At 37.0% G+C, this 15,069-nt stretch overlaps 1 protein-coding gene across 3 annotated transcripts in view; it reads left to right on the top strand.

Moving 5' to 3' along the window:
• The window catches only part of Pi4KIIIalpha (phosphatidylinositol 4-kinase III alpha), a 226,679-nt gene extending 211,693 nt beyond the window's left edge, over window positions 1–14,986 (top strand). For 2 of the 3 annotated variants that reach the window (XM_071658779.1, XM_071658780.1), the window contains 2 exons: window positions 6,534–6,764; window positions 11,639–11,777. In XM_071658779.1, coding sequence (XP_071514880.1) covers window positions 6,534–6,759 — 226 coding nt within the window. In that variant the 3' untranslated portion in view covers window positions 6,760–6,764; window positions 11,639–11,777. Of the gene's footprint in view, window positions 1–6,533; window positions 6,765–11,638 lie in introns of all 3 variants that reach the window. The other variant, XM_071658781.1, reaches the window with a different exon arrangement.
• Window positions 14,987–15,069: the final 83 nt, after the last annotated feature.

A 15,069-nucleotide genomic window follows, 5' to 3' on the forward strand; every position in this document is an offset into this window, starting at 1 on the left:
TTATTCAGGATTTCCATTGACATACATCCTTTTTATATGAATAATTTGCATATTGATCTTTGACTCTTAACACAGCCATGTATATAATGAAATAACAATTGATTTGTTACTTGGATAAGATTTGAAATTATCTGTACTCAGTTTTCAGATGAACCCAAGGACTTGTATATTTGAGGTGTGTAGATAACAGTTAAGATCATATATATATGTCCAGAGAGACAGGCATTTTAAGATAAAGAGATATGAAGGTTAAGCTCAATTTTGTTGAAATTTTTGGTAGACCCAGATATTAAGTGGTGGTAGGAGTGGAGGGTAGTAGTGGCTTGTGTGATTAAAGATTGGATGAGGGGAAGGGTATAATTGCATGATGAAAAGAAATACATTACTCATATCAGGTACTAATGATCTCTGCTCAAGAGTTTGAAAGCTGTCATTGGTGTCTTGTGCTTATTTACCTCCTGCCCCAAGAGTTTCTACCATCAATGTGAGGCTTCTGCAGCATTTAGGAAGCCAGCTACATCTACTGGTCGGGACCATAGGTCATAAAGTTTAGTGATGTGCTTTTGTCTGTGTGCAGAGAGTGCAGGGCAGTTGTGTAGTAAGTACTCTCTGTCTTCATTGTGTTACATGTATCTTGAGCATAAAGGATCTTGGAATGTTGAAATCGTGTTTAAATTGTTGTAGGGATGGTTTTATCCAGAGTATAGAGGGGAAGTGTGATTCATGTCTGTGTGGGGAGTGTGGCTTCTGATGGGTACTTGCCTGGTGGGATGGAGTTTATGACTGAGTTTGAATTTGTTTAGTGCATGCCAGATTATTTAAGTGTGTAAGCATTTTGTCAGTGTTATGTTTGTTGGGTTTAGGGGATCTGTAAGTAGCTAATGCTGAAGTATGGGACAGGTATAAGCTTTTCATCTCTTCTTGGAGATTGTTGTTTAGTTATGGAGTGATTAGATGGGAGGGGTCCAATACTGTTACACAGAATGAGTGCTGAGCATGTTAAGATAGGAGTGGATTGGGAGGATCTTTTGTTCCATTCTTTTGGGGTTGAATATTTTTGGTTGCTGTACAGCCAATGATCTGTTCTAAGTGCTTTATTTTTGTGTGATTTTCAGCTTTGTCACATTTGCTTTTGAGAGGGTGAGAAAAGATAATGAGTGGTGAAGTGAAAAAGTTAGATTGTTCGTGTTTAGCCATTGATTGCAGGGAAGACTGCAAGTGATTGGGTGATGTGTAAAAGAAAGCATCAGGATGTCGAGAGGACAGTACAGTGGCTAAAAAATGAGGTCACATGATATTTGGAGTCAGACATTGGTTGGAAGGGGGAGTGACATTCTGCCATAAGGTGAAAAGGGTGCATGAGGCAAAAACGGTTCAGAATCACTGTTTAGGAGGTTGAGAAAATTTTTTGGAAGGAGGTTGATAGTGTTAGAAAAACAAGAGAACAGTTGGGAGCATTAGTGAAGGGGGCAAATGTGGAAGTGGTAATAGGTAGGATTGAGGTAAAGAGGAGGTGGAGTATATCGAAGGATTGTAGAATGTGTTTGGAGATGTAAGGTGTTTGGGTCAGGGAAGTATGCAAAGTGCTTGAGAGTCATGGCATGTAGTTTGGAGAAGAGAAAAGAGGTGATGAAAGACTTGAATGAAATGTGGCAAAGCAACTGGGGGCAGTTATATTGGACTTGAATTTCTGTAGAAAGGGGATGAATGTGTTACTGATTGGTTCATTTAGAATTTTCATTGTATGGTATGGATAATGATAAGGTGCCTGAGGATTGGCAGAATGCCTGTATAGTGCCATTGTATAAAGGCAAGGGGGAAAAGGTGAATGTTCTGATTATAAAGGTGTAAGTTTAGTGCAAGGGGGAAAAGGTGAATGTTCTAATTACAAAGGTGTAAGTTTATTGAGAATGGTAATGGAGAGGGTGATAGCTTGCACAGAGCATCAGATTGGGAAGAAACAAAGTGATTTTTAGAGGGGGGTATAGAATGTGTAGATCAGGTGTTTCCCCTGAAGAATTTCTGTAATGAATAAAAGAAAGCTTTGTTTGTAGCATTTATAGATCTGGTGAAAGCATACGATAGGATTGACAGAGATACTTTGGGGAATTTGATCCAAATACATGGAGTGGGAGGAATGCTAATTAAGCAGTGAGGAGTATTTATTAAGAGAGTAAGATGTATTTGTGAGTTGGTAGAGAGGAGAGTGGATGAATCCAGATTTACGTGGGTCTGCAGCAAGTGTGTTTTATGTCACCATGGCTGTTTGATCTATTCATATATGAGGTGATGTAGAGGATGAATATGTAGGTTTTGGGAAAGTATTAGGTCTGCAGTCTATTAACGGTTAAGAGGCATAGGATCCTTGGTGAGTCAGTTGCTGTTTGCTGATGACATGGCATTAGTAGCAGGATTGATTAAGAAACTGCATAACTTTGTTTTTACATTTAGGAGAGTGTGTAGATGGAAAGTTGAGAGTAAATGTGAATAAAGCAAAGTCATTAGGTTCAGCAATTGGAAGAGACAAGTTAGTTGAGGTGTGAGTTAGAATGGAGAAAACTTAGAAAATGTGAATTGTGTTAGATACCTGGGAGTGGAATTGGCTGTAAATGGAACCATGGGAGCTAAGGTGAACCATTTTGTGGGTGAGGGGAAGATTCTAGGTGCATTGAGGAATGATTGGAAAATCTGGGAGGATAGAGGGCTTGTTTAAAGGTTTAGTAGCCCAGACAAATATGTATGGATGCAAGGTGTGAGCCATAAATGAGACTGGAAGAGCATGAATGTGCTGGAAATCATATGTTTAAAGACAATATGTGCTTTGAGGAGGTCTGATTGAGTAAGAAATTATATGGTAGGAGAGAGATGTTGTAGTAAGAGGAGCATGGTTTAGATGACTGAAAAGGGTGTGGTTTGGACATTTGGAGAGAATTAGAGAAGAGAGGTTGACAAAATGTGTGTATGTGTTAGAAGCGATGGGAACAAGAATAAAGGGGAGACCTTATTGGAGATGTAAGGGCATAGTGGAAAAGGTTTTGAGTGCTCAGGGTTTGAACATACTGGAGGATGTTAGGTGTGCAAGGGATAGAGGAGGTGACTTGCTATCAGTGCACTGAATTAGGGCACATAAAATAATCAGGGGAAACCATGGAAAAATCTGGATGTAAATTGATTAGGCCATTTCTTCATTTTTGCCTGGTGCTACCTCTAATGCAAGAAGTGGTGAACAAATATGAAAAAAAAGAATATATATTTATGACTGAGTCAAATATTTAGTAGAACATGTACTGTGAGAGATAACAAGCTGATATTAAGAATGTTCAGAATGTACATCTGAAGTAAGATTGAATACTGATGTGTTGTATGGTCATTGATCAGGTAAGATGAAATGAGTGAGCTAAATAGAATTCAGAAACATGCTAAAAGTAAGAAAGGAGGAACGGAACACCCGAACTACTATAAAAGAGCAGCAACTTTACTGGCCTGAAAGAAGAAAGATACATAGTAATTTCTGCATGGTAGCAAACTGAGGACAAAAAAAGGAGTAGTTTAAATCTAAGAACCATACAAATGGAAAGGAGCAGAGAGCTTCTTAACCTCTTAACTCCTCAAGATGGATATTTACAGATGTAGTACAACTCCTTGAGACGTAAATTTACACATTGAGTTTCGCACTTCTATTTCAAGGATGCCCAGCAAGCCTAAGTGGCTGCCAAGGAAGCAGTGTACAATCATTTCTCCCCACTGTCAGTCATCCTCAAGTCATGCTAATGACAGTACATTCTCATGAGTTTTCAAGGAAGGAAACTAAGTAGCTTTATTTCAGATTTTGGGTATCAGGCAAATGATCCTGAATTACTCAACAGTGATGACCTGCCTTTGGGTCATGTAGGATACTGACTCTTCCTTCACAGAAATTTGAATTGGATGATACAAGAAAAGGTGTTTTTGATAGAAGTGGAGGCATTGGTGTCAGCACCAACCAGACCTTGACAACACTGTGTATGACTGTTGTTGCTGTTAATTTAATAGACTTAGACTTTTGCTGTTATGAAAATGTTATTTGTAAAGTACGTTATGGTATAAGTGAAAACACATTAATAACCATTAATAATTCTTTTAATGTAGGTATAAAAATGATAAAACATGCACAGTGGGAGCACATAATGCTCTGGCCATCCCCCAACATGTTTTAGCATGTTAAGTTTAAACATCTGTAAAATAGTGATTATTTTTCATTATTATATGAATATTTTTGGACTTGAAAAACTGAGATTCACACAGGTGGAAAGGAAACCTAATATCTGGAAATTTATTGAAGACATCATACCAGAATTCACGAGTGCCCTACTGAAAAGAAATGGAGAGACTATGCAGTATCCAGGTTGGTGATTTTTATTTTATGGAATCAGCATTGAGACCCATACTAGATCTAGATGGCTGGCTGAAAAAGCGCCAAATCTACGTAAAATGGACAGCCACACCAGCTGGGAGGCATCAAAGAATAAAAGAATAAAAGCAATGTGGAACAAGCAGGATATGTGGTGAGTGATGGATGCTGACCCTGTCTCAAGCTAAATCTCATCATAAATACTTGCAGGAAGGCATTACCTGAATTCAAAGCATGTCGATGCAGATTATAACTAATCAGAAATATTTTTGTTGTCGATTATATCCACATTTTGGTATGACTTACATAACAGTAATGCAGATGAGATTATAGAATAATGCACATTCTTTTCAGTATGAAGCAGTTATTAACTCTGCTAGATATGTGAAAGTGTGAAAATTGTGTGTATTATTTTATTGACAGAATACGTAAGAAGAGTGAGAAAAGGAAAATATGAAAGGATTTGAAAAAGGGCATGGGCAGTTTATAGATAAACTGGGTTTAAGATGAAACATAATGGGAAATATGTAATGGCATGTGACAATACTTTGTGGTTTAACTCTTGAAGCTATAGTGATTATGTAGTCAAAGAAAAGAGCCTGTAATGGAAAAAAGTAGCATTTTTGTCTTACATCAGTTTTATTGTTTCTGTGGACAGCTCATGATCTTTCAAAAGAATTTAGTGTCTTGTATGTGTATATCAGACATATTTCTAAGAAATAGATTTGAATAAAGTTATCAAAATATGTACAACAGTCATGGATTCTCTGTTCTTTTACTGTCCCCTACAACTCCTAGTAAGGAACTGTGGGATTGACCCTAACTTATCAATTGATCCATATATTCACCCATGAACAGTTGTCTCAAGGAGTCATTGTGGATATCTCATTTCATTATGTTATTGATAAATTTGAGAGTCCATACAGTTATATAAATGTTTGAAAATTTTATATTCTGTTCAGATTGGCCATATATCTGCTGTTTTCCATGAATTGTTTAAGCATGCAGTGTTATCAGATATTTAGTAGGAGATATTGGAGATTATTGCTTCCTTTAGTATCAGAATTATTTAAAAACATGAAGTTGCTGTTTTATGCCTCATGTCTTCTGTATATGGAAGTCTTTCTTACTTTCATGATAGAATTAATAGTGGGGTTGAGATTTAATTCTTCTTTCAGAATGGAGTGTTACTGCCTGTGTAATGCTGTTTTATTATGGAAGCAGCATAGCTTTTCATGTTATGTGGAAATGACATTATTTTTTTTAATTCAAGTGTGGCTGATGTACTTCGTGCTCCTCAGGATCAGAACAAGATTTTCTTTCCATGTTTTTTGTTTGCTGTATTGGTTCATGTTTTGTTAATGATGTGATTTTTTTCTGGCTGTCAGCTTGGGGACCATTTGATATGGGATAAACTTTCATTTGAACTCAAAGCATTTATAGTTTTTTCATTAGACTTAGGTTTATTCCTTCTGCTGTAGAGGTGTTGTCCTTGGGTTCCTTTTGTAAATGTTTTCACCTATGCTAGAATATTATGTTAGTGTAGATGACAGAATTTTATGTTAGTGTAGATGACATGTCTAGTAAATCCCAGGTAGAGTATTGTATGTGGCATAACACAAACTAGTTGTGTCCCTCATTTAGTTAGTGGTCAGGGAAAATATTTATGTACCCTACCATTTGTTCCTAACCTAGTAGATTGAAAGTTGCCATTAATTTTAGGGAGCACGCTTTTAGGAAAATTATTCATTTTGTTTCTTATTTGTGAAATCCTGATGGTGTTTTCATCATATTTGACTAAATTTCATTATTGTAAATTGGAAAGTTGGAAATGGCTGCCGACTTGGGCTGCATGCCCCCATAAGCATGATACACTAACTAGTTACAACTCTCTTTGACGATTTATTTTTTTGATAAAGAAATACATGGTATTAGAAAAATGGTAAGAAATCTAGAGGTACACAAAATTGCTTCATAGTGGTTCTTTGGCAGGATGGAAGAAAGTACTGTTGAGATTATAATGTGAAGATGTTACAGCATAATCTTTGAATGAAGTCCTACATTGAATGAAGTGTTATCACAAAGCCTTTTGTTTCTTAATCACTAACATACACTTGGAGATCCAATCCTTTCTTATCCCCAGACCATATCGTGAAGCAATTGTGTCGCTAGTGTCATTGATGCTGGAGACAGGTCTGCCATGCTTCCGAGGTCAGACCATCAGGCAGCTACGTGCCCGCTTCACTCCACAAGCCAAGGAAAAGGAGGCAGCACAATACATGTTGAACATCATCCTCAACTCCTGTTTCAGTGTGCGGACCAAGCTCTACGACATTATTCAAAACATTCAGAATGAGATTCCATATTAATTAGGGTATGTGCCCAAGAGAAACCATGTATCTAATCCATGAGGAGCAAGAAAACACTGGGGTTCATATCTTCCATATGAAGTTTTATATAGCATTCCATTCAGAGTTGAAGTTTATTTAATTAGAATAATAAATCAATCATAGAATCAGTAATTTTTTTACTGAAAATATAAAGAATCATCCTCTGTTTCATATTTTAATGTTGATCCCAGCTGATGATGCAACAGCTATCTTTTCTTGCCCAAACATCAAATTAACAACCTTGCATTCATATGGCAAGCCCAACCAATTAATGTATGGAGATCATTCACTCATCCAAATTATTAGTTAGCAGTTGTTATTTTATTAAAACAGCATAAAGACAAATTCTAACTTTATCTAAAGCCTTCTGCCACATGCTTATACCTTCATAAAAGTCAAATTTGTTTGTTAATTTCAGAATTCATATCTTACTGTCTTGTGCAAGGTTGGAAAATATTCTAGGATTCAAAACTTCATAAATTGGAAGAAACAGTGTTAAAAGATCTGCAAGAATTATGTATGATAAATGAAAAAAGGCATCAAACAAAAATAAGCAAGGCCCCAGCAAGAAAGATGGAGAGACTTATCATGTTTAACCCAACAAGATTAGGGCTACTTGCAAAGTTGGGCCCTCCAGTCCCTGTGTGTTCGCTCATGCAGAGGGATACCACACTCTCCCTCGCTTCCACCATACCCTTCCACTTTGGCCACCACACCTTCCCTCACCACTACCATTCCCACCCTTCTTGGCTACCACACATTCCCTCCACCACCTCACCCTCCCTCCCTACCACCACCACCATTCCCCCCTTTCCCTCCCTCCCTGGCTACCACACCCTTGTTCACCACCATTCCCCCCCTTTCCCTCCCTCCTTGGCTACCACACCCTTGTTCACCACCATTATTACCTCCCTCCTTGCCACCACACCCTGAACAGCAGATGGCATTATTCAGTGGTACAAGTACTCAACCCACCATTTTCCTTCGTCGTACCTCCTATATTGCCGGCACAATGTTCTCGTTTGACAGTAAGATATTTTTCCAAAAATATTTTACCCAAGCATCCAGCAGTTTCTTTTCTGCCAAGGAAACAAATGAATTATGGGCAACTGTGCATAGGTGTTAGTCACCATGCATCAGACAGCTTCCTTGTTGTGTCTGCAGACTAGGGATAGACAGACAGGGGCACTTTTTTATAGTATAGGTATAAGTGACTACCAACAAGTTAAAGAGAAGTCTGGACAAATGGCTTAAGACATATGTGGATAAACCTAAGATAGACAGCTATGCAATGTGTGTAGTAGCAGAAAACACCAGTATTCTGAAATCATTAAGACATATGGTAAGTGCTATGCACTACCCCTGCCTCAAACAAAATTTCGTTATAGTGTCAAACTATATAGTTGCTGGAGTCATGTAGATAGATCAGTGGAAGAAGCAGCTTGTTCTAATCCTGCCTTTACTATTTTTGCTAGGTCAGGTCATTCTGCAAGCTTTGAGAGAATCTCTAGGATTCTCAGAGGCTAGAATCCTTTAGCTCCCAGCTGTCTGGTGAAGTGAATGCCTCTCACCCTTCTCTAACCATCAACAAGTATTTAGTGCTAGTGGCATGTTAGCTTGGCCTGGGTCTGCCCAAACAGTAACTCCACCCCCTTTTTTTCTTCAGAGTTCACTCATGGACAAAAATGCATGACAAGGCCAAGCCTAAATTGGAATATAAAGAGGGTTAGTGAAAGGGAGAAAGATGAGAAGAGGAAAAGTTTTCTAAAAGATTTGTATTATGGAAAACCTGTTCTTTAAAAAGAGGCCAGGTCATTATAGTTATGAAAGACATAAGGGGGATAGAGAGTTCCAAGGCTTTAATGTGCAGAGAAAGAAAGTTCTAAAAATGGCCCATCCTTTGGTTCCCAGTGGCCACATAGTAATTATGAGACAGAGTAGCTTGCCAGGTATTATGTGGTCTAGTTAATGCTAGTGACATACTAGCAGCCAAAACTTGAGAGCAAAAACCAAAGTTATACCCATAGAAGAGGGAAAGTGAACCAACAGTGTGGTGCAGGGCAAATAAATGAGTGAAGTTATGAGGATGTAGAGGTAGAACCACCCCAGATGTGAGAGCAGTACTCCATACAGGGACATACTAATCCTTTGTTCGAACAGACCAGCTGTTCAGAAGAAATGAATTTTCATCATCTAAACAGCGCTTTAAGTTTTGTAAAGCCAAACTTAACTATTTGCTTAATTTAAGGTTTCGGAGATGGATTAGATGATAATGATACCAGGTGTGTTCATTGTGTAAAGTGATGGAATTACAAAACCACCAAAAGTGACAGCAGAATTCTAGGGGCTTTTCAAGAGAGATGGGCAGAAATATACCAGATACCTTGTTTAAATGGCCTGAGAACAGGATTGGTTAAATCATGGATTGGAAGATGTAGTCTTAGAGGAAGAAAGGATATGTTTCCATTGCCACACAAAATGCTCTGCTATACATATGATGGAGACAGAAGCATCTGCAAAGGAGAGAGTAATACATAAAGAGAAATTATAAAAGGAACTTTCTTAAGTTATTCTAGTCACTTTTGTTAAGATGCGGACATTTATGTTTACAAGGGACTTATAGAGGAGTTACCATTAAAGATGATACATTTATAAGAACATAATCAGATGAATCACGTGATGGCAAGATTTTGTAACTACAGCATGAAGATTATATGTGTTAGGAGAGTGGCAACAGTGGTCAGGATTATGGGCTGCATAGGTGATGATTAGATCATTACAGATGGAGAGTATAAGGGCCTCTGTCCCTCAGCCATCTTTATGGGAGGATTTTAAGCATTCTCAATGTTGTAAATTGAAATCTCCTTTGTAAAGAATCTCAGCTTGCAGTTGAAAGGATATCATGGCCTCATGGCAGAAATTTAGATAGTAGAAGAAAGTTCCAAGATAAGTAGAATTAGGAGAGCAGTTGAGAAAACAAAGGAAATTAATGTTGACTGTTTGACAGAACTTTAACCACATAACACCAGAATTTAGTGACTAAAAGTCCTCAGGGCATGCAACAGGTGTGCTGATATTTGAATAAGCATAGACACCACCTTTAAAAAAGAATTATGAGCAAAGATAATTGTTTAGAAATGTGGATGGGGTTTGTGAGAAATCATTAGATATAGCTGGGTGTCTGAGAATTATGGTATTAGGAGAGGTACTAGAAAGATAGTGTTCATTAGAAGAAAGGTAATTAGATCATGAATGATGGTGAAGTGAATGAAAAATGAGGCAGGTCTATGAGAGAGGCAAAGGTCATGGGAGGGGTTGGTACTGCTACTGCCTGAGCCCTCCCTCTCAGTGGCAGTAGAGATTCTTAACACCCCATTATACAGGGAACTGAGAACCGTAAGGTCATTGAACTATACCCATTTAGAAAGATTTTGGAGAAAAGAGACGAAAATTTAAAGTACTATGAAAAAAGTGAGAATTTGATAGAATGGGTGTACAGTGCATGGTTGGAAAGAGATGACTGGTAGTCAAGTTTTAATGAACACAAAGTAAGACCAGTGATCCTAACATATAGATTGTAAGATGGTTCCAGGCATCACTTTAAGATGCTTTCTGCAGCCTACTACCTACGATGTCATCATCTAGATGGCCATTAGCACTGACCTTCCTCATGATTTTCAGGTTTCCAGGAGGGCAAATTTAAAGCCTAAAAACTTTCTCGATAAATGAACTCTCTTAAATCTGGTACCATCTTTGTTTCTCTTCTCAGGACCTTCTTTGTTAGGTCTTTTTGTTTACTTAGGTTCGATGGCTAAATTTGTGAAGCATGTTGTAGTTTAAACCTTATGTGTGATGTGAACAGCTTGCTGAATATTTCCTTATCTATGAACCTGAATGCAGTTCTCATACTTGTTAGCAGACAGTTGGTCTCCTTAGAAATTCAATTCTTTTAAGGTAGGACTCTGATGACAGGGTAAGGACCATGCCAACTTCCAATTCTTCCTCACACACAGCTTCGTTCCTGCTACATTGTAATCATGTTGAAGCCTTCTCTTGCTGTGACCCATCCTCATTACTCAATATTTACTCAGGTTGACCTTCAATCATGAATCAGACCAACATTGGAGTCTGTCAAGGTACCTTTGTAAGTTGTTGCAGTCCTCCATACTTTTCACTTCCCTCGTGACCTTTGCATAATCTGCACACACAATTAGGTTAGGAGCCTGTACCTTCATGCAAGTCATTTGCATAGATTTGAGATGAGTAATGGCTCCTGAACAGAACCTGGCAGCACTCCAATGGTGGCCTGAACTCAACATGAGAAGATTCCTCTGACATGCGTCCTTTGTTCCCTTCTGCTAAGATAAATTGTGATGTGTGTGTGTATTTGTGGGGTGAGCACAAGACAGTTGAGGAGTAAATGTTCAGTTCAGTTGACTTAAGAGGTCTTTTGATATGTTGAAATGTTTGTAACATTGTGGAGATAGGTGGTTTCCAGAATGCAGAAGGCAAACGGTAACATGTTCATGTTTGGAGTAGTTTTAGGAGGATGTCTGTATTTATATATTTATTTATATTTACGTGTTGCCAGACTCCTCCTAGAAAGGGTTACACCATGGACAAGAAGTTACTGGGAAGGCTTTGTCATTGTTAGTGGATGTAAAGGAGTGCAGTCTCATCAAGGAGTCTCATCAAGGAGCTTTTTACTCCAGAGGAGTCCTTAATTTTCCTGCTCCTGCATGGAGAGCAGCCTCAAAGCTACAGGATCCCCTTAAAAGTGGTCTTAGGGTTGTATGACGATGATGATCATTACATATAAATATTTATGCTCATCTGTATTTTATTCTTTTTGTTTCAGACCATATCGAGAAGCAATTGTTTCTTTAGTGTCTCTGATGCTAGACACTGGATTGCCTTGCTTCAGGGGACAGACTATTAGACAGCTACGCTCCCGCTTTACTCCACAATCTACTGAAAGGGAAGCTGCAGAATATATGCTGAACATAATCCAACATTCATATCTTAGCTGGCGTACAAAGGCTTATGATCGTCTCCAGTATCATCAGAATCAGATTCCATATTAGAGTTAAATGTTCTCATGAAAGTGATGTGGTTTTTGTGTATTGTTATGGCTGTCCAAAGATGGAGGATTTTGTAGGTTTGTGTTGTTAATATTCCAGTTCCATAGTAAATAGTTTTTGATTTTCTGATTATTTATTTAGTTCTAGGTAACCTTTGACGGGCCTTAACCACCTTTGAAACCTTTTTGGGCAGATGACTATAAAGATGTTTGGATGTACATTATTTATTTTACTGAAGCTTAATATTAATCAATAATAGACATGGTTCTAGTCAGCTACCAGTTCTGCTAAAAAAAGAAAAAGGAAATATTGGCATTTCATGATTTTTACTTATCAGTTATGTTAAAATATACAGTAACATTCTTTTGTCACTTATTACTATAATGCCTCTTCTTTAACCCTTATACTGGGACTACAAGAAAACGTGGCTACCACTGTTTGTGCAAATAGCACAAGAAAAGTACTTTTAGAAACATATCATATTCTAATAGAATTAAAGATGTGTATACAGAAGTATGAAAAATTAGAAAATAAATCCTTTACTTTTCATTAGTCATGGTGGAGCGTTGAAGTGAGTACTTGGGTGCTGCTGAGCTGAGCGACCTAAGTGCCTAGCAGAAGAGGAGAGAGGAGCAAGCAAAGCCTAGCAACAAAAGAGGTACAAAGATAGAGCAAGAATTGAGTGGAGTATAAAACTTTGCTGACAGTCTTTTACACAGTGGCACATAAATTTTATTTCATGCAATGTATGTGTAAGTTGCCATTTATTATGTTCCAACAACTGATGTTTGTCAGTTAGGAAATCCAAACGAGAAACAGTAACTAACAAATGGTGTAAACCAATTTATCTACGAAGCATATAGTTCACTAATGCTTTAATCTTTGCATAAGACTTCTTTCACTCACCTCTTGTGCCACTGCTGAAAGTAAATGTATTGACTGATGTATATCACAATTAGCATTTCCAGATAAGAGAAAAAGTGAGTAAATGACTCATAGTAAACAAGTTTATTTGAGAATTACAATAAAGCTTACACTTCAGAAACACACTTTCCCTCATGCACCACCTGTACAGTTGAGAAGCAGACAGTACCGGGTTACTAAAATATGGTGACGTACATGAGTCCTCCATGCTGGTAGAGATGCCACTGAGGGCCTGAGTGATGTGTGGTTGGCGGAAGGAGGCCTACTGGGACATGTGATGTGGTTTATCAATGCTACACTTTGCATGCAATGTAATAGTGGCATGGAAGTCTTGCTTTCGGTATGTTGTAGTTGAAGTGCTGACAAATGATGTGTGTTACAGTGTAAGGGTAAAAGTTACAAAGCTATTTTTTTTTTTACATCGTTTTTCCTTGGGACAACATGTACCTTATGATACCTGAAGTGAAATAAGTAAATACAGGACCAAACAAATTCCTGAAAACATCAGTAAGTAATTAAGTCCTCTGGGATTTTAAAACTTAACAGGTGTCAGAGATATAGATATATATAGAACATTATGGTGAAAAGAGATGAATCATACTGAAAACAACTGAGAGGAATTCATCATAGGTGCAGAAATCTGAATTTGTGAAAAATGTTGTACATTTGGCATTTTGGCAGCCCTTATTTTCCTTTCCTAGAGATTAGTATGTCTACAACACACAGCTACTTAAGCTTCGAAAAATAATTCATATATAATAGAAATGTGATTTTTATGACAGTGATCATGGCAGATATGTAAACAAGAAATTAAGAATTTAGGGTATTTAAACATTCTGACATTCATAAGGCTATATAAATATAAACTTGGGAAAATATGATAGAGAAAGCTATTTTTAGAGTACCTCATTTTCTTAATCACTAATATTATGACCATCTGAGGTAGTCAAGGCCCTCTAAGGAAGAAAATATCATATGATACGTATAAAGTGTACATTTTCTTAGTCATTCCAAATATGTGATATCTGTTTTAATGCAAAGTTTGTATTATATGTAAAGGAGCTGACTTCCAGTTAATGATAAGTACAGTATATTGTAAACCATCGTGAAAATAGTCATATGAATTTAGACACAACATATTTATTGTTCTAGTCTTAAGTAGTATTCTAATATTTTGTTCTAATTTGCAGATTCCTTTACTGCTTTCTTGAAGTTTTCTTTTGTAATTTATATTAGTACCTAATTTTTGTGTTTTACCTAGTTTTGGGCTGCCTATCATAATAGCTCATAGTTTTGATTTGTATACTTTCTCTCATAAAAGTTTTCTATCATCTGTTCCTCAGTCCTTTTTATCTGTTTCCCTTGTCTCTAGTATCATTGTTGCAATTTCCTGGCTAGATATTTTCTTTAATTCTTCAGTCCTCTGTCAGTACTTGTGATAAGTTTGGTCTTATATTGCTTTTGCCTGATATATTTTTTACATTATGTACTTTCTCCAGCTGTCTTTTATCTCTCTCTCTGTCATACTTTATACCTTGTTTCTAGTGAATGTCAACCATATTACAATTTGATATTAATTTTCCCTACTTTATTGTTCTCTGTTAGTCTTAACTTGAATATTCATACATGCTGTGCATTATTTTATCCTTGCCTTCAAATCTCCTCTCTTTTTTCTCTCCTCACATTGTCTTATTTTCTATGAATATGGTGTCCAAGAAAGACATCCAGAGTTTCATTCATTGATATCCATTAACTTTATTAATGTACAATATTTTCCAATTTAGATTATGTTTGGAATTTTTCCAAGTTTCAGTGAAATCTAATGCTATACGAGCCCCGTTAAAAGCTCTGTAAATTCCACAAACTACAACACAAACTGTGCTATCTCCTGCAGTGATGCCATGATTGAACTGTTTGCTGAATAACATATGTGCAGGCTTTCACTTGTACCGTCATCTAGTTGCAGCATACAACACAAAAATTTGAGGGATTTCATACTGAATTTTGAAGTGAAGCATTTTATGTTAACATAGTTAATCGTATTTGACTGAAACTCCAGTGGTCTTTCTCAAGACTCCTTCATATTGTTTTCTTTTACTTGTTTTCTCATGTTCTTTGTGTATATTTGAACTTGTTGACTATGGAGACATTAAATATTTAGTGTGCCCTTTGCGACAATTTTAAATAAATTTAAAAAATAATTTATTAGTTTTTTTGTCTTACCATTGGGAAAAGCTTTTTTTTTTTTTTTTTTTTTTGAAAAAATAAACAACTACACAGTTAG

This window comes from Panulirus ornatus, chromosome 67 (genome assembly GCF_036320965.1).
Source record: "Panulirus ornatus isolate Po-2019 chromosome 67, ASM3632096v1, whole genome shotgun sequence".
Classification (NCBI taxonomy): domain Eukaryota; kingdom Metazoa; phylum Arthropoda; class Malacostraca; order Decapoda; family Palinuridae; genus Panulirus; species Panulirus ornatus.